The sequence below is a fragment of the Poecile atricapillus genome, chromosome 1 (genome assembly GCF_030490865.1).
Source record: "Poecile atricapillus isolate bPoeAtr1 chromosome 1, bPoeAtr1.hap1, whole genome shotgun sequence".
Classification (NCBI taxonomy): Eukaryota; Metazoa; Chordata; class Aves; order Passeriformes; family Paridae; genus Poecile; species Poecile atricapillus.
In genome coordinates this window covers 180,464,398-180,491,887 of record NC_081249.1, presented here as the reverse complement: position 1 = coordinate 180,491,887, position 27,490 = coordinate 180,464,398, and the positions used below count along the sequence as shown (strand labels likewise).

At 52.3% G+C, this 27,490-nt stretch overlaps 3 protein-coding genes and 1 non-coding gene across 7 annotated transcripts in view; 3 read left to right on the top strand and 1 right to left on the bottom strand.

Moving 5' to 3' along the window:
* Nucleotides 1–121: 121 nt before the first annotated feature.
* PRPF39 (pre-mRNA processing factor 39) lies at nt 122–15,103 on the top strand. Of its 3 annotated transcripts, XM_058839911.1 has the most exons (14): nt 122–224; nt 3,546–3,897; nt 4,251–4,376; nt 5,012–5,130; nt 5,866–6,033; nt 6,685–6,841; nt 7,849–7,956; nt 9,775–9,939; nt 10,248–10,374; nt 10,460–10,728; nt 11,267–11,451; nt 12,628–12,702; nt 13,203–13,323; nt 14,440–15,103. In XM_058839911.1, the coding sequence occupies exons 2-14, from the start codon at nt 3,568–3,570 to the stop codon at nt 14,488–14,490; spliced, it is 2,001 nt and encodes a 666-aa protein (XP_058695894.1). In that variant the 5' UTR covers nt 122–224; nt 3,546–3,567; the 3' UTR covers nt 14,491–15,103. The 3 variants fall into 3 exon arrangements, with proteins under 3 accessions (XP_058695894.1, XP_058695911.1, XP_058695903.1); XM_058839928.1 differs by lacking the exons at nt 122–224; nt 3,546–3,897 and adding an exon at nt 4,775–4,884 and having other exon boundaries at nt 4,252–4,376; XM_058839920.1 differs by lacking the exons at nt 122–224; nt 3,546–3,897 and adding an exon at nt 4,722–4,884 and having other exon boundaries at nt 4,253–4,376.
* LOC131575035 (small nucleolar RNA SNORD127) lies at nt 10,812–10,897 on the top strand. Its single transcript, XR_009276681.1, has one exon. It is a non-coding gene; the product is annotated as a small nucleolar RNA SNORD127 (small nucleolar RNA).
* Nucleotides 15,104–15,365: 262 nt separating the features above from the next.
* Nucleotides 15,366–19,405, bottom strand: FKBP3 (FKBP prolyl isomerase 3). The gene is made up of 7 exons (XM_058839975.1): nt 19,248–19,405; nt 19,049–19,150; nt 18,792–18,899; nt 18,149–18,284; nt 17,181–17,248; nt 16,235–16,332; nt 15,366–15,588 (listed from the first exon to the last, which is right to left on the bottom strand). Exons 1-7 carry the CDS (start codon nt 19,356–19,358, stop codon nt 15,534–15,536), a joined length of 678 nt encoding a protein of 225 aa, XP_058695958.1. The 5' UTR covers nt 19,359–19,405; the 3' UTR covers nt 15,366–15,533.
* Nucleotides 19,406–19,651: 246 nt separating this feature from the next.
* The window catches only part of FANCM (FA complementation group M), a 59,160-nt gene continuing 51,321 nt past the window's right edge, over nt 19,652–27,490 (top strand). For both annotated transcript variants that reach the window (XM_058839848.1, XM_058839840.1), the window contains exons 1-4: nt 19,652–20,185; nt 20,965–21,137; nt 21,991–22,068; nt 22,518–22,676. In XM_058839848.1, the coding sequence (XP_058695831.1) occupies nt 19,756–20,185; nt 20,965–21,137; nt 21,991–22,068; nt 22,518–22,676 (840 nt within the window). In that variant the 5' untranslated portion in view covers nt 19,652–19,755. The remainder of the gene's footprint in view (nt 20,186–20,964; nt 21,138–21,990; nt 22,069–22,517; nt 22,677–27,490) is intronic.

Below are 27,490 nucleotides of genomic sequence, written 5' to 3'. Positions count from 1 at the left end.
CCCTTTACTGCGGTGTGTATATTCCCGTACCGGGCTCTACCCTCACCGCAGCCCCTCAGGCACCGGCGCCATTTGGCGGGAAGGGGCGGGCGCTGCGTGCGGCGCGCACGCGCGGGGGAGGCGGGCTCGCGCGCGGGGTGCTGTGCGCGTGCGCGGTGCGTGAGGCCCGGGCGAGGCGGCGGCGGTGGCGGCTGTGGCGGCCCCGGCTGTGGCGGCCCCGGCAGGTACCGGCGAGGGGGCTGCGGCCGCACGGGGCCAAGGGGAGGAGAGCGAGGAGCTCCGACAGCGGCCGGGAGCGTCCGGGGCGGGGGACAGCCGGGCGGGGAGGCGGAGGCGGGCGGGGGCTGGGCCGGGCCGCGCGCGGGGCGCTGCGAGCGCCGTGTCGGCCCCGTCGTCTCCCGCGGGCGCTGCCGGGCCTCGGGCCCGCCCGAGAGGTGAACTCTGCCGAGGGGGTGTATCCCGGTATCCCTGCTGTGTCCTTGTATCCCCGTTTTCTGCGTTGAACGGCCGCTGGGCGAGTAACGGGCCCGCGCGGAGCTGCTCCGCGCCTCGCGGTTTGTGACGTTATTGCTCAGACCGGGCCCCGGAGAGGCCCCGATCGAGAGGAAACGGCCTCAGCATGGGCCAGGGGGGCTCAGGGTGGACAACAGCAGGAATTTCCACATGGAAAGAGTGGCCGGGCCTTGGCAGGGGCTGCCCAGGGAGCTTTGGAGTCCCCATCCCTGCGGTGTCCGGGGAAGGCCTGGACGTGGCACTCGGAGCTCTGGGCTGGCGGCGAGGTGGCCATCGGGCACAGCTGGGACTCGATGGCCTTGAAGGGCTTTTCCAGTAAATGATTCCGTGATTCAAACCTAATCCCGGCACGCGCTGGGCCCGGGCAGCGCCGGCCCTGCCCCGGCTGCTTCCAGCAGCGCCTTATCAGGGTGTGAGTGGGGCGTGCTGGGCAGAGCTCACACAAGGCTCCACATTCCTGCCCCTCTGCACTTTCCCTGTTTGTTTGCCATGAGCTCATTCACATTTAGGAGCGGCAGTTTTGTGTACAGCACTCCTTTGCTGGTAACAGGCTGAATAATACATGTTAGCATCAATTATTTAATACCAGTGTGTGTGTAGCTGTCTGATACGCTGATTCAGTTGTTTAGCCTGTGTGATGTCAAACCCTTTGGAATTTAGGTGAAAAGCCCAGAATTAAGTTTTCCTGGTGTTTCTTGGCCCCATGCCCGCCCATGGATTTTTGTGACCTGGGCATGGCCTGTTGCATTGGCTGGTTTAAACCGTGGATTGCTGTCAGATTTTGGGATATGCCAGGGACCAGGCTGGAAGGCATTTGGCTGGAAGAGCTGTCAGACAGACTTGGATTCAGTTTGAAACCTCGTGTGCAGCTCAGTACAGCTTCTCCCTCATTCTTTTTTTCCCTCTTAATCCAGAGATGGCTGGATGTGGAGAGCTGGTTCTTTAAGATGGAATATGCCTTCTGAATCAGCTAGAGGGAGAAAACATCTGTTAAACATCAGAGGAAGTTTAGGTCGTGAATTACTGCATGACAGAATCCATGGAATCATTAAGGCCGATCATAAAGTCCAACCATTCCCCCCAGCACTGCTGCCAAGGCCACCACTGCCCCATGTCCCCAGCTGCCAGGTCCACAGGGCTTTAAATCCCTCCAGGAATGGGCACTCCAGCCCTGCCCTGGGCAGCTGTGCCAGGGCTGGACAGCCCTTTCCATTAAGAAATTTCCCCAGTACCCAACAAGAACTTCTCCTGGTGCAACTTAAAGCCATTTCCTCTAGTCCCTCTCACCGTTATGTCATTTTGTAACATCATATGTGAATTTTAGAGCTGTAAATAGCCTTGAAACTGTTTTTTCTGGTGTTGGGGCTGCAGTTAGTGTCATTGCTTCCTTTTACCCCTCTGTTTTAGAACCTGCAGGAGGTACCCTCTGAAGTGCAGCAGCCTTTGAGTGATTGAGGTCTCTGCCTGTTGCACTGGTAAAGGCACAGTGATACTCTTTGATACTTAATGTTACAAAATGATGTTTTTTCTCAAAATCAGAGGGTCACTGCATGGTTTGGGTTGGAAGGCACTTCAAAGCCCATCCAGTTGCACCCGCTGCCATGAGCAGGGACGCCTTTCTCTAGCCCAGGTTGCTCCAAGCCTGTGGCTGCCTAATGATGGAGAGCAGAAATCCTTAAAAAAGCAGTTATTAGAAAACCTGCAGGGTGCACCACAGGGACTCTTGAACATTGTGCCCAATTTCCTTGGCCTGGTGAACTCCTGGGAAAACGTGAATGGGTATCCCAGGAGTTGAAGCTGCTGAGGATAAGGGAGAGAGATTTTTCCTTTCTGGCAGGAATTTCACCCCAGTATATAGTGGTGTCTTATCAATGTCCTTGTTGAAGTGAAAGCAGTGGTCTGGGTGTTGTCTCTTCAGGCTTTCAGTGTGAAAGGACTCTGGAGAGTTCTGGGGTGGGGACTTCTGCTTTTTCTTTTAAATCCCAAATGCATTTGCCACCTGCTCCGAGGAGAACAGGAGGAACCAGGAGTGGCAATGCAGCCTGTGAGGATGACAGTGCAACACTGTTCTTCATCCTTTATCCCAGCCAGACTCACAGCTGGGAGCTGTTGTGTCCTGCAGGGTGCTGGGACCCCTGAGCTGTCAGGGGTTTGGAGGAGCCTCAGCTCAGTGTCCCTGCTCCGGGAGGGAAGGCTGGGATCAGCCGAGGCTCGGTGGCACCCAGCCAGGTCAGGCTGGCCTGGCACTGGCACAGCAGGGCCGGGCTGTGGCTCTTGGCAGGGACATCACAGGAGGAGTGGGAGGAAGCAGGAGTCTGTCCCAAGGGGCAGGAGGAAGAGGAGTCTGTCCCAAGGGGCAGGAGGAAGAGGAGTCTGTCCCAAGGGGCAGGAGGAAGCACCTGGCACTGGGTGTGGGTGGGAGTGAGGGGCTGCAGGTCAGGAGCAGCCAGAGCATTTCTGTGGCCCTGTGGTGCTGCTGGGTGTGTTTGGACATCCCTAATGGGGACTGAGTTGGTGCTGACAGTAATTCTTGTCTTTGCTTTAGCCTGGTGTTGAGGGCACCTTTTAAAACCTGTTTATTTCATAAAAAGTTTACTGACTTGTACTAAATAGGAAAATTGAATGAATTAAGGGATATGGGTCCATGGTGACTGTGGCACTGCTGGAGTAACTTGGACCTGATGGTCCCAGGCAGCTTTTCCAGCCTGAACATTTCTATGGGATTTGAACATAATTCTTTATTTGGAATAAACTTCCACTGGACTCCTGCAGGAAAACTGTATTGATTCACTTTTATACCTCGGTAGCTCCCTGTGACAGTTTTTTAGAACCCCCCAAGGATTTGTATGTGCAGATGTGAAAATCTGTGACAGCTGTTGATATATTTTGTTGCTGAAGAAGGCTGATGCACGAGGCAGATGCCAGCAGGGCTGTGGTGCAGTACAGGGACCCCTGGAGCGCTGTCACACTCTGAGCTGGCGGCTCCCAGCCGAGCTGTGGCACAGGAGCGCTGAGCAGCGGTGTTCCCGCAGGATCCAGTCGCACAGCGGTGCCATGGAGAACGCGGAGAGCACGGAGGAGGAGCAGCCCACTGTGGGCAATGAGAGCGCCGAGCCCGGCGCCGAGAGCGCGGCCGAGGAGCAGCACATGGACTTCAGCACCGAGATCATGAGTGTCACCGAGATGGAGCAGTCCCCGGACAGCTCCCCGGACCTCAACGAGGACAACACGCAGGAGAGCGAAATTCCAAACATTGAGAGCTTACAGACAACAGATCTTGAGGCTGACTTCCCTCCGGATTTTGACAAGTTTTGGAAAGTAGTAGAGGACAATCCACAGGATTTCACGGGATGGGTTTATCTACTGCAGTATGTGGAGCAGGAGGTTAGTACCCGCCCCTTTCTCCTCCGTCTCCCTGAAATAAATAAACAAAGAAAAGCTAAAGTCATGGAATTCCAGTGGCAAACGTAGGATGGCCGTCAGGCTGTCACAGATGCTGATTTAAGGCAGCTGTCCTTGCCACTGTTGTCATTTAATCATAAAATGCCAGGATGGTTTGGGTTGGAAGTGACCTTTAAAAGCTGATGCCATGTGCAGGGCCACCTTCCAGTAGCCCAGGGTGTCAGTGTCAAAATAACTCCAGGCACTTCTAACTCAGTGTTAATGATTGCATTTAAAATATCCTGAAGTTGTTCCTAAGGGAAGCACTGATTGTGCTCGCTCTGTGTTTCCCACAGAACCACTTGCCAGCAGCCAGGAAAGCCTTTGACAGGTTTTTCTCACACTACCCCTACTGCTATGGGTACTGGAAGAAGTACGCGGACCTGGAGAAGCGCCACGACAACGTCAAGCAGTCAGACGAGGTACGTAGGGCCCGGGGCCAGCGCTGCCACCAGTCCCAAAGCCAACAATGACTGTCCCACTGCGAGTCATTGGGCTGCCAGTGCCTGCCCTGCACGGCCAGGGCTCGAGGGACGTGTTTGCACGTGTCACAGCTGTGGCATTTGGAGCTAATGTTCTCTCTCTTTGTTGGCAGGTGCGTTAAACCTCTACAGTTTGTCAAGCTTTGCAGTGCAAGCCTCTGTATTACACTGCAGCTTAACAAGTAGGGCAGGGCTTTTCTGTCACTTCCATTTATTACTCATTTTCAAAACAATATAGTTGGTTTGCTGGTCACAATTGCTCCATCTTATTGCATTTTTGGTCAGACGCTGTCAATGATGCTCTAATGGGTCTGTGCCCTATGGTCTGTACCCCAAAGCCTGCCCACACAACCTGGTCAGAATGCAGGGACCGCTGCGCTTTGAAGATCAAGACTCTGCACGTGGAGATCAGAACATTGCCATGTTCTATCCAACCTCCACCCGAATGGTAATGGTAGATTATTTAAACAAAATTCCAGTAATTAGTATTTCTAAGGTTCACCGGATAACACAGTGTTGCCTCTCTCTTAGGACCCCATTAAGGATTTGAAGTACAGTTCATGTTCTCTTCATAGGTCTATCGCCGAGGGCTTCAGGCAATTCCTCTTAGTGTTGATCTTTGGATACATTATATAAACTTCCTAAAGGAGACCTTGGACCCTGCTGATCCTGAAACTAACAGTACCATCAGGGGGTGAGTTGGGAGCAGCCTGATATCCATACACACCACCAGGATCAGGTTCTTGTGTTTTTAAAAAGGGGAAAATTCATAACAACCCGGTGTCACTTCAAGGATTTTTAAATTAAGAGATGATGGAGCCAAATTCCGTAAGAATGGGGAGACGGCACAGTGTGATACAAGGGGCAAAAGCTGTGGCTTGAGAACTTCAGACTGGATGTTAAGAAATGCTTAGTGCAGCATTTGGAATCTTGGAATTTAATTCCTTGGAGTTTCCAGGATATGGCTAGGATTGTCTGCTCACTGTGGCTGGCAGTGGACCTGCTTAAAGGGTTGGACTAAAGTTTGATCAGAAGGCTTAATTGCACTGGAACTGAATCTGAATCAAGCTGCAGAATTGCTGCACAGGTTTGAGGTGTTGCACTGCTGCACTGGTGGGTGTGGAGTCTGTACAAAACAAAAGTGGTAAAGGTTGTGTATTTTTCTAATATCTTGTGTTCTGGCCAGCGGCTTTTGCTGTTGCCTTTATTTGTTCTGTTGTGGAAGTGCTGGAGGAAAATAATGAGTGAGCTTTTGGAATCTCCAGACACCTTGCTGCAGATACCTGAACACTTTGAAGCATGTAAATAGTTATTATAAGTCTAGTTTCAAATAAATGAGGGTGCTCATAACCTTTAATAAGAGGCAGGACTTCCTTCCTTGTTCTGTCCCAGAATCCAGAAACCAGTGTAAAACAATTTCCTTTTCCAGAGCCTATGAACACGCAGTGCTGGCTGCTGGGACAGATTTCCGTTCTGACAGACTCTGGGAAATGTATATAAACTGGGAAAATGACCAGGGAAACCTAAGGGAAGTTACATCCATCTATGACCGCATCCTGGGAATCCCAACACAGCTCTACAGCCATCACTTCCAGAGGTAATGGGAAAACAGGGAGTTAATGCTGTGTGAGGGGTGGAAATAGTCAGCACGAGAACTTGGAACAGTTTTGTGTAGTTATTTACTTCTCTGCTTGGGCAGTTGGACTGATTGGTTTTGAGTACTGTTGCACATTTGAGGAATTCGGTTTTAGGTAAATTCAGAGGTTTTGTTGTGGAATAAGGACAGGCCTTGGAAGTGTGGGGAAGAAGAGAGGATGTCTTTGAGAAATCAGAATGAGCAGTTTTGGACTTTAATAGCTGTGCAGTGCCCATGTGTGGAGAAGCACCAATTTAACTGACTAAAGAGGAATCCTGGTTCAGTTTCAGATGGTGGATTCTGCATTGGTAGGGAGACTTGAGCAGCACTCTCAGTTAAACTGCACAGTCTTCCCCAAAACTTCCACTGATCTCTCAGTGTGGGAAATAAAGTATTTCCTTTATAATTGATTTTGTCCTTTGCCATCTCTTTTCCATGGCAAGGGCTCTTCAGCCTGCCATGCTGCCCTCTGAGACGTGGCACTGGTGAGGCTGTTTTGGGTGGGAGCCACAAAGCACAGCACAACCCCCTGGGATTTGGGGTTGTGCCCTGTTGGGCAGCAGTGCAGTGTGAAACAGCCCCTTTGCAATGCCTCTTTGTGGCTGTTGTTAGGTTTAAAGAGCACATCCAGAACAACCTGCCCCGAGATTTCCTGACCACGGAGCAGTTTGTGCAGCTGCGCCGGGAGCTGGCGGCCGCCAGCGGCCACAGCGGCGAGGACGGGGACGAGCTGCCCTGCGGCACCGAGGACATCACCGACCCCGCCAAGGTACCTGCACGGGGTGGGCACAAAGTACCACCCCTGTCCTTCCCTGGGGCTGGGGCAGGGCTTCCTCTGCAGCCAGCTCAGTCTGCTGGAGCTGGGCAGTGCCCACAGAGCTCTCAGGGCATCACCGACCCCGCCAAGGTACCTGCACGGGGTGGGCACAGAGTACCACCCCTGTCCTTCCCTGGGGCTGGGGCAGGGCTTCCTCTGCAGCCAGCTCAGTCTGCTGGAGCTGGGCAGTGCCCACAGAGCTCTCAGGGCATCACTGACCCTGCCAAGGTACCTGCACGGGGTGGGCACAAAGTACCACCCCTGTCCTTCTGTCCCTCTGCAGCCACTCGAGCTGTGCCCAGACAGCTCCTGCACATCCCTGCCCTGCAGCACTGAGGAATCACTGACCCCACCAAGGCCCCTGCATGGGGTGGGCACTGGCACCCTGTCCTTCCCTGTCCCTCTGCAGCCACTCGAGCTGTGCCCAGACAGCTCCTGCACATCCCTGCCCTGTGGCTCATGTGGTAACAGGACAGCCCCTTCCAGTGCTGGCAGAGGTGTTAAAGACATGAGTTAGAAAATGAAAGAAGCGTTGTGCAAAACCTTAGGAACAAATAGTAATTATTCCAGGTCAGCAGATTGGGATCTGTGGTCTAAGAAAGCTCCTCATCAGCAGTGGCCTGAGCAGGTTCAGACTGTTACAGGCCTAGGAAAGCCTGGAGCTGTCCAAAGGAACTGCTGATGCTGAGAACACAGACACACTGAAACCGGGGCTGACTTGGATCCAAATCCGTCCTTAATCTGAAATCAGCTTTAGCATGGGATAAAAACCAGTTCAGCTGTGTGTGCTGAGGGCCAAGGCTCCATCAGGCAGTGTCCCAGCCCTGCCCTGGCTGCTCAGGGAGAATCCACACATATCCCTGGCACAGGAGGCAGTTAGAAAGGTGATACCATGTCTGCCTGTGTTATATTTTCTAAAATATTTTATTTACATATATTTATTTTCTATTCTGTTGTAGCTAATCACTGAGATAGAGAACATGAGGCACAGAATCATTGAGATCCATCAGGAGATATTTAACCACAACGAGCATGAAGTCAGTAAGAGGTGGACGTTTGAGGAAGCGGTAAGTGGGGTTTGTGTGAGCCAGCACGAGCAGGTGGATTGGGAACAGGTCTGGGAGCTGGGAATTCTGTGAAACTTAACTCAAACTACTGTGGGGGGATTGAACAGAGACTTAGAGTTGGAACAGTTTCATTTCTCTGCCGTTTTTCTTGTGAAGAGGCACCTGGCACCTGATGATGTAAAGATCTCAGAGCAGTGTTTGGAGAGAGGCAAGGTGCTGTAATGTTTGCTAAGTGAGTCCTGAGAGTTAGTGCTGCTCGTGCCCTGGGGTGGTGTAAAGGCATGAGGGGATGGAGGGGATTCCCTTTGAAAGGTAAGCCTGTGCTCAGAGGAGAACAAAATTCCTGTGCTTCTGTATTTTAACATTACACACTTAATCCAGTAACTTTTGTTTTGGACCTCCTATGTATAATGTATTAAAAGTAATTAATTAAACTAATATTTTGACCACTGCAAATATACAGCTTTTGGTGTAGAGTTAAGTTGGATTCTGTTTGAAAAAACAATGTGAGATTTTAATTCTCAGTGTTTATATTTTTCTTCCTGGCAAACATGGTCCTTGTTTTAAATTTACTTCTTATTCTGAAGAGTCCATTGTGTTACCCATCTGGGCCAGATTTTGAGGTTTGAGTGGGCTGGGTGATTTGCTGTGCTGGGCCAGGTGTCCCCACAGCCCAGGAGCTCCCACGCAGCGTGGGGAGCAGCGAGCTCTGTGCCACTGACCCTGGCAGGAGGAGCAGAGTGCCCCAGGTTCCTGCCTTGGGAAACCCAAAACTGCAAACCCATGGGACTGGGGAGAGCACTGCAGCTGTGGCCATTGGGCAACTGAGAGTCCCTCCCTGCTGGCCACAGCGTGCTCTGGTTAGCAGCAGGGTGTGCAGAGTGCCTTGTTAGCAGAGTTAGCCCAGCAGGGGCTGGCAGGAGCTGGCAGGGCAGCGTGGCTCTGAAGGACAGAGCCCACCCAGGGCTGGCCTTGGCTCACAGCTGTTTTCAGCAGGAGTGGGACTGTGAGCTGGGCAAAATGGCCACAAAGTGTTGGCTTCCACACCAGGGGTCAGTGAGGAGCATGGAGCGGGGGATTGGCTTTAAATTTCAGGTGGCTTTGAAGAATTGGATTCTCCTTAATTACTGTAAGTTCTTCATCCATTTGTATGGATTTGGATCTGAGAGGAAATTGCAGCACAGGAGAGACATAATCAAATGCAGTTAAAGATAGTGAGGGGAAAGCAAAGGATCTCTGGCAAGATACCAGACAAAGGAATTTCGATTTAAACAGAGCAATGTTTAATTTTCTGTACTGAGCTCTGTCCCACCCAGCCCCTCTTGCAGCCATCAATAACAACACGATGGTGCTAAATTTGTGGTCTTGGTGGTCTTGCTATAACCAGATTGATGTAAATATTTGATAGGAAGTCCAGTTCAGTCCTCTGTCCTTCCTTGCCATGATTCTCAACCAAATGCTGAGTTGAATTTGTGGGCTGGGTGTCCCACAGTGAGCACTTGTGTGGATGGATGTGGGCAGTGTCCAGTGTGTCCATAATGTCACTGACACTGGGCTGCCTTGGGTCCTCTGCCAGCAGCTCGAAACACTTGCACTCCAAAAGCTCTCTAGGGAAGGAGGTTTCTAGCCTGGAATGTGACTGGAGTAAATCCCTTGATCCATACCTGGATAATCCTGGATTGAGTAGATGAGGAGGTGTCACTGGAGCCCTGATCACTGAAATGGCAGGAATTGAGTATTGGTTGTGTGGCTGTTGGTTGTTTGGACCCCCGTGGCAGTGTGTTTGTAATCACCAGTTGCATCCTGTGACTCTTGCAGATCAAGAGGCCTTACTTTCATGTAAAACCTCTGGAGAAAATTCAGCTGAAAAACTGGAAAGAGTACTTAGAGTTTGAGATAGAGAATGGCACTCACGAGCGAGTCGTGGTCCTCTTTGAGAGATGTGTCATTTCATGTGCCCTCTATGAGGACTTCTGGATCAAGGTAAGGGAGGCAGCTCACGGCTCTGCTGGTGCACACCTTGACCTGGTGACTAACCCTTGTACCCTGTGGAACGTTGTTCATCTATAACTATATCTGTTGCATTAGGAGATGGTCTGCTTGCAACCAGATTTGACTGCTGCATTTGCCAACTGCGTTGCCTCTCTACGTCCTTCCTTACAGAAACTAGTCTAGTGGTTCCATAAAGGTGCTGAATGGGTTTAAACAAAAGAATTTTATCGTTCTGGCATGTTCTTGGAGACAAATACAAGCTTTAACCTGGCTGGTCTCTGCTCTGTTTCCAACCCTAGTACGCCAAATACATGGAGAACCACAGCATCGAGGGCGTGAGGCACGTGTACAGCAGGGCCTGCACCATCCACCTGCCCAAGAAACCCATGGTGCACATGCTGTGGGCAGCCTTCGAGGAGCAGCAGGGTAAGGGCAGCCCTGCCTCTTGGGGGGCTCTGCTGGGGGAGCTCTGCCACCTGCCCTGTCCTAAAGCATCTCCCTGCCCTTGCAGGCAACATTGATGAAGCCAGAAGGATCCTGAAGACGTTTGAGGAGTGCATCCTGGGGCTGGCCATGATCCGCCTGCGCAGGGTGAGCCTGGAGCGCCGGCACGGCAACATGGAGGAGGCGGAGCAGCTGCTGGAAGATGCTGTCAGGAATGCCAAGTCCATCAGTGAAGCCTCCTTCTATGCCATCAAACTCGCCCGGCACCTCTTCAAAGTGCAGAAAAACCTGCCAAAGGCAAGAAAAGTGCTGTCAGAAGCCATAGAACTGGACAAAGTATGTGTTCCCTCTTGGCTGTCTTACCCAAAACTCAAACCACCCCGGTGTCTTTCTCTCTTTCTGAAGCCTTTTGTAAAACATGGCAACAGTGATGACAGGAGTTGTAACTGCATGGAATGTCCCATTACTGCATGGAGACAACAGTCCCTCTAAACTGACGTTGCCAAGGTCCCAGCCTGGGAATCTGGATGTTTGCACCCTTTTCCCATCAGAAACACAATGTGCTTTGCACCTTTATTTTAATTTTCTAGTACCTTAAACGTTCTCGCTGTGTTCAGTGTTATTGGTGTGGGCAGTAGTGGTGGTTTGGTGTCAGCACAGGAATATCTGGCACTCAGATGCTGCCAGCAAAGTGCAGCACCTGGGTTTGTAGTGCTGGTCACTTCTGGTCTGTCTGTGCCACAAACCAGCCCAGGGAGAGAGGAAAATCCCTTTATTGGCTGTTGTGTGTATTTATGGGGTGAATTGCGGTGTGTAGCAGAGTTAAATACCTGCTGTGAGGGTCAGTGCCTCTCCTAATGCCTGTTCTGCACAGGAAAACACCAAACTGTACCTGAACCTGCTGGAGATGGAGTACAGTGGTGACCTCAAGCAGAACGAGGAGAACATCCTGAGCTGCTTTGACAAGGCCATCCATGGGGCCTTGTCCATCAAAATGAGGATCACGTTCTCACAGAGAAAAGTGGAATTCCTGGAAGATTTTGGGTCTGATGTGAACAAGTAAGATGTCCTGGGGTCATTGGGAGGGTGCTGGGAAAAGGGTGGGATCAGAGGCTTCTGTAAAATTGTTTTCTCTGTGCCATCAGCTCTTTGTAAGAAACAGCTGCCCTTCTAAACCAACCTCCTGATGTTAAACAGGAATAGATTTTTAAACAGGAATAGATTGTCAGATAATTGCCCCTTTTTATCTGAAGTGCCCAGCACCTGAGTGAGCAGAGCTGTGCTGCCCTGCCAGGTTTTGCTGTGTTTGGTTTCCCCTTGCTGAGCCCTGTGAAGGGAGGGGCTCCCCAGGGGAATGGGACAGGCCTCAGGTGTCCCTTGAGACTGTTCCCTGGAAGTTTCCAGAACTGCACTGCTTGGATTTCTCAGCACTGTTAACAACTGTGCACTTAGGTGGGAGGACACACCAGAAATGCAAGTTTTAAATTCAATGCCTCAAAATATGTTTTTCTTCTTAATTGTCTATTGTTTTTATTTACATTTTGCAGCTAAATAACCCGGAAGGATTAATGACAAGTCAGTTTTCCTGCTTTGTGTGTTTTTAACAATAGCCCTCCTTAAGTTCTGCTGCCTCTGCGTGGCAGCCAGTCAGTGCAAGTTTGGGATCTGAGACAGATCAACCACAAGGAATTTTGCAGTTCCCAAATAATCCCAGAGCACAGAATCAGTACGAGGAGCTCTTGACCCAGAGCACACTGTCAGAAGCTGCAGGTTTTGTGAGATGCTGCAGATGAGGGGGTATTTCAATATCTGGGAATTTTAGCCAGGACTCTCCTGTGCTGCATTAACACCCTTGTTCTTCCCTGCTGGATGGGGAAAGGCTGTAGGTGCTGCTTTGGGGCTGGAATAATTTCCAGTGTTCAAATAATGATTCCCACATCTCTGTGCTGCTGTGGGTGGCATCACCAGCAGGCTCTGAAGGAGGAGCTGAATCACAAATCACTTGCAGAAAACTTGTTTATAAAGGAACTCAATAAAAACTGCATCAAGTGTGAGGGAAGCTCAGCAGGTTGGGAGCTGGAGCTGTAGTGAATGACACCGAGCTGGCTTTCCCCTGCTGGTGGTGGATCTCTCATTAGAACTGATGGCACTGCAGTTTGCTGTAGTGTTGGAGCTTGCAGTGGGCACTGCTCAGGAGTTTTGAATACAAGACCTGACTGGCTGTGCTCTCTGCAGGCTCCTGGATGCCTACGACGAGCACCAGGCGCTGCTGAAGGAGCAGGAGACGCTGAAGCGGCGGGCGGAGAACGGGTACGGACTGAGCCCTGCAGCTCACTCTGGGGGTTCTTTAGTCTTTTGTCAGCTTTGAACCCACTGATGTGAGGATAGAATCACTTCATTTTAGTCCTTTAAAGTGTGTGCTAAACAGAGCTCTGCTGCCTTAAATAATCACAGAATTGTTTGCATTGGAAAGCCCTAAAACCTGCCATGGACAGGGACACCTTCCATAGGCTGCTCAGAGCTCCATCCATCCTGGCCTTGCATGCTTCCAGGGATGGAAACATTTTTGGAAAATAAGTTTTTGAGTTGTTGAGCCAAACCAGTTGTTGAGCTGGTAAAATAACTCAGTCTCTGAGCAGGAACTTAGAGCCTTTGCTTTGCTTTAAACCCAGCCTGCTCTGGAGCACAACACGAGCTGCCCTTCCCTGAGCCCAGTTCCCTCACCCTGCTGGGCCAGGGCACCCAGCTGAGCACAGCTGAGGCTGATGCAGCGTTCCAGGGTGCCAGAACAAGGCTCTGTTCCCTTGCAGCTCGGAGGAGCCGGACGAGAAGAAGCTGCTGACGGAGGAGGCGGGGCTGGCGGCGGCGCAGCTCATGGACGGGGACATGCAGGTCAACCAGGCCGCCTACAACTACAACGCCTGGTACCAGGTACGGAGCCCCGGGCCAGCCTGCACACCTGCAGCTCCTGGGGGGGAAAACTCCACTCTGGGGGGGGTTGATCCCTCCTGGGCGTGCTCCTCAAGGGTTGTGTGGAGCCAGGAGCGGTTTGGTGGCCGTCCTGTCACACAGGGAGGGGATGGGGAGGGCAGCAGGGCCAGGTGTGTGGAACTGTTTTGCCCAGACTGGCCTTGGGGTCAGCCCCTTTCCCGTGTGCCTGGCAGTGACTGTCTCCAGGCAGTAATTCCTGTAGTGCCTTGGAGTGGGTTCTGCTGGTACACAGCACCAACAAAATCAGCTTGTCCTCTGGGGCTCTTCCTCTGGGGCATTGTAGCTTGGAACAGAATTGTTGAGGTTGGAAAAGCCCTGTAAGATCATCCAGTCCAGGTGTTCCACCAGCACTGCCAAGGCCACCACTGACCCATGTCCCTACTGCCACAGCCACGTGTCTTTTAAATCCATGGAGGTTCTGAAGTGGTTTTATGAAAAGTGTTGTTTAGACTGTGCAGAGCCCCCAGAGCTGGGAGAGCCGTGCTACCACTGGGGCCCAACCCCTGGGGAGCCCTTGGGACTGTCTACAGCCAGGTCAGGAATTCTCTGCAAAGTCAGGCAGTGCCAGGAGCCTCATCCAGCACAGACTGCCCAGTGCTGGGCCAGGAGCAATGCCCTGAGCCTCACACAGCACTGCAGGAATGGCAGCTGGGCCAGGGATGGGCTCAGGCTGGAGATCAGGGAAGGTTCTTCCCCCAGAGGGTGGAATGAGCTCTGGAAAAGCTCCCCAGGGAATGGGCACGGCCCCGAGGCTGCCGGAGCTCCAGGAGCGTTTGGGCAGCGCTGCCAGGGATGCCCAGGCTGGGATTGTTGGGGGGTCTGGGATGATCCCAGGGGGTCCCTCCCAGGTGGGGATATTTTGATTTTGTGACTTTGTGATGAGGATCTGTCCTGTGGCAGCACAGTACCTCCACCCCTGCCTGCCTTTCCAGGCATTCCAGAGGGAATGGCACCGCTGGCCTGCATCCCAGGGGGCTGTGCTGGGCACAGGGGCTGGGGGAGCTCTGTGTGCAGCAGGGACATCCTGGCTGATGCTGCTGCTGTGTTTGGTTCCAGTACAACTACCAGAACGCCTGGAATTACGGACAGTATTACCACACAACCTGATCCCCGGAGGGACTGGAGTTCACTGTGCTGCAGTTTCAACAAAGATGGAATTAAAAAAAAAAAAAAATTATATTTTTCTAATTTTGGGCTGTGAAGGAACTGTTGTGCCACCTGCTTTTGGTCCTCTGCATGTGAACCGAGCTGCTGCTCACGGGGTATGTGTGAAGCAAGATTCGTGTGCTGGTAACTGATAAATGGTCTCTGTACAATTCTCATTTACCATAAATGAATTTTTTAATTCCCTGCACTAATTTATGGAGTATCAGAAGAATTCTCGTCGGTCTCTTGATTCCATAATTGAGTGGGCGAAGCTGTGGGGTTTTGGGTTGGTTTTGGCCCAGGGCTGGAGCCAGGGCTTGTCCTGCTCCTGGCCCAGCTGTCAGGGAGCTGTTCCAGGGCTGTTGGGGCTGGGGGCCTGGCAGAGCTGCCCCACGGGTTCTGTAGTGTGGGAGGGGCAGGGATTAAACCACCTTCGTTCTTTTTTAAAAGCACAAACTGTGTTTGGGATGAGTTTTGTATTTAGAGTTTTTCATGTACACGGTGTGAGCAAAACTTTTTTCATTTTGATCAAAGTGATCATTCCCATTTTTGTAATAAAAGCGAGGAATTCAGTAGTGCTCTGAGCTTTCTTGGACTGCCTCACTCGAGCCAGGAGGGAGAAGAGAATGCCTGAGCTGAGCTCTGGTGGTCACAGGAAGGGCTGTGGCACAGGGGACACCTGTGGAACACCCGGATCTCTGCGAGCGCAGCTGCTGTCAAATAAATGGAGTGGGAATTGTGTGGGATTGGGCTCCAGAGGAGGGAAGGAGCCCTGGCTGGGTGTGGGGCCCTGCTGCTCAGCGAGGGGAGCACAGACACAAAGAAGGGAGGCACTGGCAGGTACAAACTCTGCTTTAGTGGTGGGGCTGTCACTACAGCAGCGGGGCAGGGACAACACTCAGCACTCATCTCCACAAAGGCACCGCTGTCACCGGAGCCAGGAGTTACAACAACCCAGCAGGAAGCTCTGGCACAAACGCATTCCCAGCAGCTCAGGGAATTCTTCACTCAATATCCACCAGCTCCACCTCAAAGAAGAGTTTTGCGTTTGGTGGGATCCTGTTGGCAAATGTTAAGGAAGCTGAAGCAGCCCCTGCAGTGTCCCCTCCCTGGGCAGGGAGTCCCCAGCTGCTCCCCAGCCTCTCCTGGCTGATCCTGACCCAGCTGGAGCTGTGGGCAGCCAGGGCCAGCTCCAGGGCCACCTTCATTAGCACCCCCTGCTCCTCACTCACTCCCCCAGTGCCTGGGGAGGCCATGCTGTCCCCCTGTCACAGGGGAGAGGTGTCCAGGCAGCCCTTCAGATCACAGGAGAACAATCCCCTGCCCTCCTCCAGAAGGGCTGGAAAAAGGAAACAGGGCTGCATAAACCACCACGGGATGACTCCTCCAGCCCCTCCTTCAGCTGTGTCCCAGAGCTGATGTAACTGCCCCTGCTCCTGCTCAGGATCCCCATCAGGCAGAAGCACTTGGAAGCACTGGGATAAAAATGCAGGTGGAAAAGAGCAGCAGGTTCTCCCTGCACGAGTTCTTCTCCAAAAGAAAAGAGCAATTGCAGCCGCAGGAAGTGCCCTGAACTCAGGGTGGGAATGTCCTGAGCCTGCTGTGGGTGACAGGTGGAGCCCCTGTTGTATTCCCATCCATAAAGCAGCTCCTTGCCCCCAGCATTCCCAGGTTCCCTCAGGAGTCAGAGCTCATGGAAGGATACTTGGCATCGGGCTGCCCCTTCTTGCCGTAGGCCCACTCGGGCTCGATCTCCAGCTGGGCCTTCTCTCCTTTGCTCATGGTCAGCAGGGCCTCGTCCCACTGCAACGACAGCAGCAGCTCCAGGCAGTGCTGCCACAGCAGCCTCTGCACTTCCAGCTTTTCCCCTGGCTCCCAGGAATACCCACAGCCCCAGGCATCCTCCCCAGCCCTGTTCCCTGCTCCCACACCAGCCCCACAGGGCAGATCCCTGCTCCCGTGCTGGGATGGTACCGGAGAGCAATGGGAACACACATTCCATCAGCATTCCCAGCTCCAATATTCCCTTCCCAGGGAGTGCCCAGGGCTTGGTGCTGTGTCCCCATTGAGGGAAGGCTCTGGCACCCACAAACCGGGATAAGCACTGGGATAAACCCGGCCCACAGCCACAGCCCCTTCCCAGCTCCAATCCCATCCCACATCAGGAATTTCTCCTGCTCAGCCTGGAGAAAAGGAGCTCAGGGGGCCCTTGTGGCTCTGCACAAGTCCCTGGCAGGAGGGGACAGCCGGGGGGGTCGGGCTCTGCTGGCAGGGAACGGGGACAGGAGGAGAGGGAACGGCCTCAGGCTGGGCCAGGGGAGGCTCAGGGTGGACAGCAGCAGGAATTTCCCCATGGAAAGAGAAAAGCCCAGGGAATGCAAACAGGGATGGGAGGAGCCCCGGGATCCCATCAGCCTCAGCTGCTGAGAGAGACTGACAGGAGCCCGAGGCTGGGCTGACCCCAGGGAACAGAGCCTGTGTTCTCTGCACTGCCTGGAGAGGGAATGACTCTGAGGATGAACGTTCCATCCTCCCAGAGTAATCCCCAGTCTGCCTCCGTGAGAAACAGACCCCAAAATCTGCAACCCAGACATAAATCACAGAATGAAACTGCCTGGGGACTCACAGGGAGCCCTGAAGGCTTTACTTACACCTCGGATCACTTTTCCTACGCCAACTTTGAAACTCAAGGGCTTGGCTGCTTTTTTCTTCTTTGAACCTGGAAAAGAGTTTTATGTTCACTTGCCTCAACATCACAGCAGCACGCTCCACACTTCTGTAGAAAACTGTCATTACAATCATGCCTTATATAAATAGCTGTTCTTCTAATATTATTTTTAGCCCAATATCAGATTTTCAGGGGAAATACTAACACTGTGCAATAAAAGCATCATTATTAAATGTTCAAGCTGCATCAAAGCATCTTTCAAACCCCAAAGACTCACTCCTGAATTACTCAAGTTGACTGTACAAGTCATGGGCATATTAAGGAACCAAGAAAAGTCAACAAGGAACACACAAGTATGAGGAATTATAGACAGTATTCCAGTGACTCTGGAATACTGTTCCTGAGTGTGGGACATCATATCTGGGAAAACCTTTCCAGTATTGCATAATTTCATACCCCTAAACCCTCTGATCTGTCACAAAAACACCAGCAGGGAATATTGCACACCAGCGTATTCAAATCCCTCTCATTCCAGTGCCTCCATTTTAAAGATTTCCCACAGAAAGGCCCCAAGATGTGTTTATTTACAGAAAATCAGGGCACTGCTGGTGTCAGAGTTCCTTAGGCACTATCTCCCCTCTGGATTGACTCCCTGCATTCTGCATTCCACATTCCCCGGGCCTGGAATGCCAGAAGCCAGGGCTGGCAGGATGCAGCAGTGTCACTTGACACCAGCCAGTCCTAAAATACTGCCCTTGCTACCTCATGGAAAATCAGGATCCGCTGCAGGGCACCAGGCTCAGCAGCACCATGATAAAGCTGTTTGTCAGGAACGCTCCCACACACAAACCCCTGCCCACATCTGCTGGAGGAGCCCAGGGAATTCCCTCTAGGAGCAGTTGCAACCAACCCCAGCAGTTTATCTGCACATCTTTACGTCCATAACCTTACTTGACTGAATATTGGTATCGAAGACTGTCCCATCCTGCAGCTTTCCTGTGTACCAGCAGTGGACAGTGTCTCCTTTCTTCGGGAAGTTGGTTTTATCGCCCTTCTTTAAAATGGATTTTGTGTACTTTGGTGGCCCCTGAGGTGATAAAAAGAGAGTTATGACTGGTGGGTTAAATAGCCTCAGATATGCAAGAACAGCTGCTGAGTTTAAGGTATCAGAGGAGACAGTGAGTGGAGTGTTCATGTTACTGCAAGGCTGCAAAATCTGGGTAAAATGCAGCTCCAGGCTAAGCTGGGGCATAAACACCAGATTTTTTGCTGTAACCAGGTTTTGAAGACTTAGAATCACACAATCTCCTGAGCTGGAAGGGACCCACAAGGATCATGGAGTCCAATCGTGTCCCTGCCCAGACCCCCCAACAATCCCAGCCTGGGCATCCCTGGCAGCGCTGCCCAAACGCTCCTGGAGCTCCGGCAGCCTCGGGGCCGTGCCCATTCCCTGGGGAGCTTTTCCAGAGCTCATTCCACCCTCTGGGGGAAGAACCTTTCCCCGATATCCCCCTAACCCTCACCCCGGGACAAGTGAGACCGGGATAATTTGTTTTTCCAGGCGAAAAACGCGAGTTGAGGGCACGGCACCAACCTCCTCCGCAGCCTCCTCAGCCTTCACCGCCTTCCCCTTGGCCTCCTCCGCCTTGGGCGGCTTCGCCTTCTCCGCCGCCTTCTCGGCGCCGTCCGTGCCCTTGAAGCGCTGCGAGGGGAGGATGAGGAAGGATGAGGAGCCGCATCCATCCATCCCTCCATCCATCCCTCCATCCATCCATCCATCCATCCATCCATCCATCCATCCATCCATCCATCCATCCATCCCCGCAGCCCTGCCCGGCCCCAGCCCCTCACCTGCGTGTGGAAGAGCTGAGTGTAAGCCGCGATCAGCTGCTCCTTGTTCGCCGTCTTCGCCACGTTCTTCACCTGCCCCAGCAGCTTGTGCTCCGCCAGGAACTGCGGGACACGCGTGCGACACGTTGAGGGAGACAAAAAGAAACCCCTCAAACCTCGCCCCCACGACTCCAAATCATTGATTATCCCCCGAAATTACCGCCTGCGCCGCGTGCTCCTGCAGGAATTTGATGATCTCCTTCTTGGCCAGCGCCTCGCTCCGCAGCTCCTCAGCGCTCCAGGGCTGCGCCGGGCCCGCGGCCGCCGCCATTTTCCCACCCACCGCCCGCTCCTCCTCCGGAGAGGAGGGCTGGGAGCCGCCCGGCAGAGAGAAGGGGCGGGCCGGGACACGGCCGGGGGAGAAGGGGAGGCTCCGAAGGCGGCGTCCCGACCCTCCCCTTCACCCTCGGCGGGGCCGCCGCGGGGATTTCGGGGACGGGCGCCGAGGGAGGGACAAAATGGCGCCGCCTCGGGGCCCGCCCTGAGCGCGGGGAGCGGCGGCAGCGGCGGGATTTGCCTGGGGCTCGGGGAGAGCCGGGAGGCGGCCGGGGGAGAAGGGGAGGGCCGGGGGAGAAGGGGAGGGCCGGGAGGCGGCTCCCCGTCCCTCTCGGCGGCGATTTCAAGCGGCGGCGGGGCGGCCGGGCTAAGATGGCGGCTGGCGGGGCAGGATGAGCGGCGGCCGGCAGAGCACTTTGCCGCAGTTGTGGCGGGGGTCCCGCAGCGAAGCCGAGCGCAGGGACGCGGGCGGTGACAGCGATGACGAGCTGCTGCTGGCGGCCGCGGCCGCCGCCGACCCCGGGCCGCTGCGGGGCTTCAGCGAGGCGGCGGGGGCCATCTGGATCTACCCCACCAACCTGCCCGTGCGGCCCTACCAGGAGCGCATGGCCGGCGCCGCGCTGCTGGCCAACACCCTCGTGTGCCTGCCCACGGGGCTGGGCAAGACTTTCGTGGCCGCCGTGGTCATGTACAACTTCTACCGCTGGTTCCCCTCGGGGAAGGTGCTGTTCCTCGCCCCCACCAAGCCGCTGGTGGCGCAGCAGATGGAGGCGTGCGGCCGCGTCATGGGCATCCCGTGGCGGGACATGGCGGAGATGACAGGTACGGCTGCAGCCGCTGTGCACAGCCACAACGCAGGGGAACACTAACTCCTGAGAGCTGTTTGAAGGGCTGACTGCTGGTTCCGCGGTTAAAACTGCTGGGTTTGTGGTTAAAACTGCTGGTTTCGCGGTGGTTAAAACCCCAGGTCACCTGTATAAAGGGTGAAGCGCTGGGCTGCAGCCCTGTGGGCCCCAGCGTGCACCACACAGAGCGCTCTGCGGGATGCTGAAGCCAAAGAATAATGACTCTTTTAATCCATTTTATAGCCGCTTCCTTCCCTCCTCGTCACTTTCCTCGTCACTTTCCTTTCCCCTTTCTGTGAAGCTTTTGCAGCCCCCCGGAGCTGCAGTTTATTCCTCACTGAGGCAGCAGCCTTAATGACTGAACCCATGACTTGTTTTTAAGCCCAGACCTTTCCCGGAGGTGTTTTAAATGATGTTTAGGGCAGTGAGCAGCTATGAGGCATCTTGAGCTTCCTAGCCTTGATTTCCATGGTTCTGAATTTAATTTTTTAATTTTGTTGTATTCAGTGAGGGAGGGTAGGCCCTGGCAGAGGTGTCCAGTGGCTGTTCCTGGATCCCAGGCTGGACATTGGGGCTGGACATTGGGACAGTGGGAGATGTCACTGCTGTGGCAGGGCTGTGATGGGATTTAAGGTTCCTTTCCAACCCAAACCATTCCATGATTTTATGTGTCTGCCAGCCCTGTCACTCTCAGGTCATGGGCCATACCTTGTTCTCAGCAGAACAGTTCCCTAATGTTGCTCCTTTGTTTTCCAGGAGGAACGCAGGCTCTGGGCCGGCGGGAGCTGTGGAACACCAAGAGAGTCTTTTTCCTCACACCTCAGATAATGGTCAATGACCTCTCTCGTGGGACCTGTCCTGCTGTGGACATCAAATGTTTGGTTATTGATGAAGCCCACAAAGCCCTTGGCAATCATGCCTACTGCCAGGTAGGGCTGGAGCCGCCCTGCTCTTCTCTCCCAGTTTCCAAACCCTTCCCCAGCATTGCTCACAGGGTCTCCATAAAGCATCGCTGTCATTGCTCAGGGGAGATTGTCCCTGAGGGCCTTAACTTTGAAACAGATCCAGCACTCCTGTGTGTTGCCTCTGCCTTGTTTATTAGTGATACATGTCAGGGATTTCTTTCAATGCCTCCATTAAATTGTAATTTTGGTTTAAAAATATTTCTTTCTGGGCAGTGTTAAAAAAAATGGGTTTTTTTTAAGGTTCTTTAGTAAAGACAAGTCAGTGCAAGATTTCTTTTTAAATTTGGAGTTTGTGTTGATTAGCCAAGGCTTTGTTGCAGTATCATGGGTTAAGCTCCTGAGAGCAATAGGTGACCTAAGAAGTTGCTTTGATACATTGAAGAAATTTCCTGGATACTTGTGGAGTTCAGATTACACAGGGTTAATTAACCATGAATTACATTTTTTAAGAGCTTTTCTTCAGAGTCCCTTTTTGGCAGCTCACCTGAGTTAGTGAGCTGTCAATACTTTTGTTAAATCAAGTGAGAAATAATTTCATCATTTTCCCAGCTTGTTCTTGGTGCATTTCCAGGATGGCCCTGGATCCCTGGCAGTGCCCAAGGCCAGGCTGGACACTGGGGCTGGGAGCAGCCTGGGACAGTGGGAGGTGTGGGATGGGATGGGATTTAAGGTCCCTTCCAACCCAAACCATTCTGTGATTCAGTATTTTTAGAGTGTTTTGTTAAGCCTTTCCTACTTAGAGGGTATTTTCATTGATGTAGTTTGTACAAGGAAATAATCCTCTTTAAGGATATTAATGAAGCTTTCCTGCTCTTAGGTGGTGAGGGAGCTGAGCAAGTACACGAATCAATTCCGAGTCCTGGCCCTGAGTGCCACCCCAGGCAGTGACACCAAGGTGAGCCAAAGCTACCTTTAAAGTATGATTTAAATAATCAGCGTTCAGTGGAACCTCTGTTTGTTTGCCTGAAACCTCTGCAGAGTCCTGAGGAATTCCACATCAAGACTGAATCTATTTACAGTCCATTACTTGATAAGTTTTGGTGTTTCCCATGCTATGAACCATAAATTATTGATTGGTGCGGGGAGCAGGGCTGGAATTCCCAGATTTGTTGTGGCTGTCCCTGGATCCCTGGCAGTGCCCAAGGCCAGGCTGGACACTGGGACAGTGGGAGGTGTCCCTGCCATGGCAGGGTTGGGATGGGATTGGATTTAAGGTTCCTTTCCAACCCAAACCAGTCTGGAATTCTGTTTCCCAACCTTGCTGGGTGCCTTTTCCTTACAATTTTATGTAACCCCTGCTAAAATACAGCAATAGTTACTTTGTTTTTGTGGCGTCTCTACCAGGCAGTGCAACAAGTTATCTCCAACTTGCTGATAGCTCAGATAGAGGTGTGTGCCGAAGATTCTCCAGAAATTCAGCCTTATTCTCACGAGAGACAAGTGGAAAAAATTGTAGTTCCACTTGGGGAAGAACTGGTAGAAATTCAGAACACTTACATCAAGGTGAGTGCCTGCATTTCCTTTTTGGTCAGTGGCCAGTGACAGTAAATGTTTTATCATCTCTGTCTAGACTTGCAGTGTTTATAAAGGCAACACTTTCCTATGTAATTAACTGTGATTATAGGGTAAATTAAGCAACATGGTTTCAACTCCAGCAGCTGCAGTTTCACTTTTGCACCAGTGAGACCTTTTACCTTGCAGTGACTTGAAAAGCTCAGGTGGAAAACTTGCAGCTGAATTTTCCTCACCCTCTTTCAGGAGTCTTTGCAGAATTGACACCTGACCTAGGCTGAGGTTTCTGCATTTGGCTGAACTCAGTAGGATTAAGATGTTGAGAATGCCTTAAGGAATCTGTGTGTGCACTGGAACATTTCCTCTGATTAGGAATATTCTTTAGAGCTTTAAGTCATCTGTGTAATTTGTTCTCCTGGAGGTTTTTTTTTAAATAGGTTTATTTGGCCTATTTATTTATTTGCCTATTTCTGTTATGATGATGATGATGATTTTCTTTTTCTTTTTAATCTTTATGTCCAAATATAAGAGGGATTTTTGGGGGCCAGAGCTGTTTGTCAGCCAGTTGTAACTCAGTGATCTGTGCCTTCCCAGTGAGATACTTGTAGGCAAATGATGTTACATAAAATACCACTCTGAAAAGTTTAAAATATCTGCTCTTTTTTTGTTTGTTTAGAGGCATAAAAAGTTAGGATTAAGTTATACATCAGACTGTTGGCCTCAGGGCATGGTTTTGGTTCAAGCTGATTGATTTAGGTGTAGCTTTGTGAGGAGCACTGGAAGGCAAACTCGTGAGTGCATCAGCTGTTTTCAACCCAGTGACCAGAGAGTGTTTAAATGAGGAACTTCTCTGAGAAAGAGAAACTTTCAAGAAGTTTTGCATCACCACAGGTGCCTCTGGAGGCTCTGGGAGTGCAGGGGTTTCCTTTGGGGTGTTTCACTTGGGCTTTCAGCTGCAGTGAGCCCGATGGCTGGGCTCCAGCAGCCTTGCCTGCAGTGCTTTCTGTTTCCTTCCTCTGCTCTGGATTTGCATTTCAATTGCTGCTGCTTTCCTGGAGAACACAACTTCTAGCAACAGCCAGGGCTGCAGGCACGGTTTGCAGCAGTGCCTCGGTTCTGGAGGGCTCAGCACCTGGGGAACCTCAGCTTCTGCATCCTGAGGTGACCATTTCAGCTTTGGGGCTTTTGTAAAACAGCATCCCAAGGCAGGAGGGCAGGACACACACCCTGTGTGTGCTGCAAGAACGAGAGCTGTCCTGTGCACAGTAAAATCATTCTTTAATTGTGACAAACAGTAAACAAGACAACACTTCAGTGTGAACCAAGGACAGTGTCAGCACAGCGCAACAGTGCCAGAGGAACTCTGTGGACGTGACTTTACGTACAATAAGCAAGGCCCTGAGTATCACAATAGCTGGAATAAACTTTTTAGGCACTACCTCTTGTTTGGAAAATACACAGTATGCAGGATAACGCTTTTCTGTTAAGGCTACATCATTTTATCTTCCAAAAATAAGGGTGAATGCTGATTTATTATCTCCTTTCATGAGTGGACAGCTAATAACTTCACATTAGAACTGAAAACCCATGAGTGGCTCCCAAAGTAGAGCCATGGGTGGATAACTAAATACCTGTTCTGGGCATTCATGCCTGCTGTGATGCTGTCAGATCTGAGGAACAGTGATGTTTGCTTGGCATTCACTGGTGTGACAACTAAATAAACTGTATTTTGTGTCAGCTAAGCACTGGAGCTGTGCCAGCAGTGGGGCCAGTGACAGCTGTTGGTACCAAGCCATAAAGTGTATCTCCAAATTGGAGCTGAAATAGGTTTGTTTGTTTGTTTTTGTTTTTTTTTTTTTCTCAGCAGCAGAAGCCATCTAACAGAAGTCAAAATAAATAAATACTATCTTGGAATTGACAGTTTGCCAAAAGCAGCAGGGAGCACTGGGCTGCAGGTGGGAAATCAACACACTCAGATCTGCTCGAGGTTCAGGGATGGTTCTGGAACATCCCCCAGGGGAGCTGAGCCACAGGAGGGGTTGACAGGGACATCAGACACAGCAGCTGCTTTTGCAGGAGAGCTTTGAAATGTGAATTATGTACAAACTGGTGCTCTGTGGTGAGAGGATTTCACTGCTTCCAGGAGCTATCCAACATCTGCTGTGCCACAGCATTACAAGAATTTCTCTAACTGGCAGAAGCAATCAGATGGCAAAAACTTCTTTAATTTGCCATAAAATCTTGTCAAAGGTGAAAATTACTTTTATTGGTTCTTAAAACAATCTGGGGGAGGATATGAGAACAAAATCTTTTATTTAATTCCTCCCTGGGCCTTCTACCCAACTCAGTTTTAAAAATATTTTTACCATTTTTCTTTATTTAAGAGCTTTTAGTTTAATACTGGCTGGCATTTTTAATTTTCCTTCTCCCAGGCTGTGACACTGTATTGCATTTTAGCTGATTTGGGTTTTTTTTCCCCTCTCCATAAAGACTCTTGGGTTTTTTTGTGTTAAAACTAAGGCTTTTGTGCCTGTTTTTTATTTTCTGTTTCCTTTTCCCCCTCTCCCTGCTGCTTCCCAAGGAATCTCTGCACAGCAGGCACCAGAGGGCACCTTGGTCCTGTTTAAGGCAGGGCCGCTCTGATCCTGCTGCTCAGGGAGAGGTTTTGGGCTGAGCACAGAGCTCTCCCTGTGGGACCAGGAGGCTGCAGGGTTCACAAATCCATTTTTGGAGCTGTTTTTTCACCCTGCTGTGAGTTAGCAGCCACTGGCTCTGCTTGCTGGTCTGTGTGTTGGAATTAAAGAGCACAGAAGCTCTGCTGGAACCCTGAATCCTGTGACCAATAATTAATGCTGGTGATGTACTCAGTGAATTTTATATAAAAAGACATTTACTTCTATTCAGAATAAACTCTACCATCATGTCAGTAAGGGGAGCCATTAGGGAGGGATTTTGGAGAGCAGAATTGTTTGACTCTAAAGTGCAGTAGGTGCTCTTGGGCTGTGTGGAACAGTGGGAATGCTGCTCCCAGACCTTCTGGGGGCTCTGGAATGTGGGAGCTCGGCCTCAGGCTGGCAGCTGAGGGGTGAAGGACAAACCAATTGATGTCAGGAGGAAAAAGCTCTCACAGTGAGGGTGGTCAGGAGCTGGGCCAGGGCCCTGGGGAGCTGTGGGCTCCCCGTCCTGTGCTGCTGGAGCAGCTCTCTCTGCTGGCCCTGCTCTCAGCAGAGGGGTTCCTGAGCTCACTCCCAGCTGAGATCTTCTCTGTGCCACTTATGCCATCAACAGTGGGAGTGCCAGAAGTACTGAGCATTCACTCTAACAGCCAGCTAAGCTGTGTGAATGAACTGCTGAAAAACTGCAGTTAAAAATAACCAGTGTCTCCTTAGGAATGCCAGAGCCAGCCCTGGGATTCTGGGAGGATGTGGTGAGGGGAACCCATAATTTTACTGTCAACACTTGAATGAGCAGCAGGACTGTGGTGCCTTTTTGGTCTCTCCCCAGCCTCGGGGTGCTTTGGTTGGGAGCTGTGTGAGGTAAGCACTGGGATCTTTGTGCCACAGCTGTCAGCACTGGCCCGCTCTGCCTCCATGCTCTAATCCCAGTGGGCTAAATCTGGGAGGAACTAAGACCTGGACATTCTTTCTCTGCCTGTGTGAGGTGGGTTTGGTGTGTCACACTGCCAGCCCCAGCAGGGTCTCTGTGCAGCACCAGAGCAGGGCTCCAGGATGTCCCCAGGGACCATCCGAGCCAGGGGCAGGCTGGAGGTGCCAGTAAGTGCCTGAGGGAAGAGGTCTGTGCCTCCCTTACCTCGTCAAAAAAATAGATAAGGTGAACTTTTAAAGTGTTAAAACCCTCAATTAAATGTGTGTAGAAGCAGCCAGAGTTGCCACAGGGATCTGTGAGTGGGGACTGAGCTGGGCTGGCTGTCCCTAACCCAGCTGAGAGCCCCGGTGCTGACCTGTGAGGTGGGGACAGCTGGGCTGCCCGGCCTCACCTGTGAGAGGCAGCAAGAGGAGGCTCCGTGGGGCAGCAGCAGGAGGAGGAGGAGGCTCCGTGGGGCAGCAGGAGCAGACTCCATGGGGGAGGAGGAGGAGGAGGAGGCTCCATGGGGCAGGAGCAGGAGGAGGAGGAGGCTCCGTGGGGCAGCAGGAGGAGGAGGAGGAGGAGGCTCCATGGGGCAGCAGGAGGACGCTCATGGGGCAGCAGCAGGAGGAGGCTCTGTGGAGCAGCAGGAGGAGGAGGAGGATGCTCATGGGGCAGCAGCAGGAGGAGGAGCAGGCTCCGTGGAGCAGCAGCAGCAGGAGGAGGCTCCATGGGGCAGGAGGAGGCTCCATGGGGCAGCAGCAGGAGGAGGCTCCATGGGGCAGCAGCAGCAGGAGGAGGAGGAGGCTCCATGGGGCAGCAGCAGGAGGAGGAGGCTCCGTGGGGCAGCAGGAGGAGGCTCCATGGGGCAGCAGCAGCAGCAGGAGGAGGCTCCATGGGGCAGGAGGAGGCTCCATGGGGCAGCAGCAGGAGGAGGAGGTTCCATGGGGCAGCAGCAGCAGGAGGAGGCTCCATGGGGCAGCAGGAGGAGGTTCCATGGGGCAGCAGCAGCAGCAGGAGGCTCCATGGGGCAGCAGAAGGAGGCTCCATGGGGCAGCAGCAGCAGGAGGAGGCTCCATGGGGCAGCAGCAGCAGGAGGAGGCTCCGTGGGGCAGCAGGAGGAGGCTCCATGGGGCAGCAGCAGCAGCAGAAGGAGGCTCCATGGGTCAGCAGAAGGAGGCTCCATGGGGCAGCAGAAGGAGGCTCCATGGGGCAGCAGC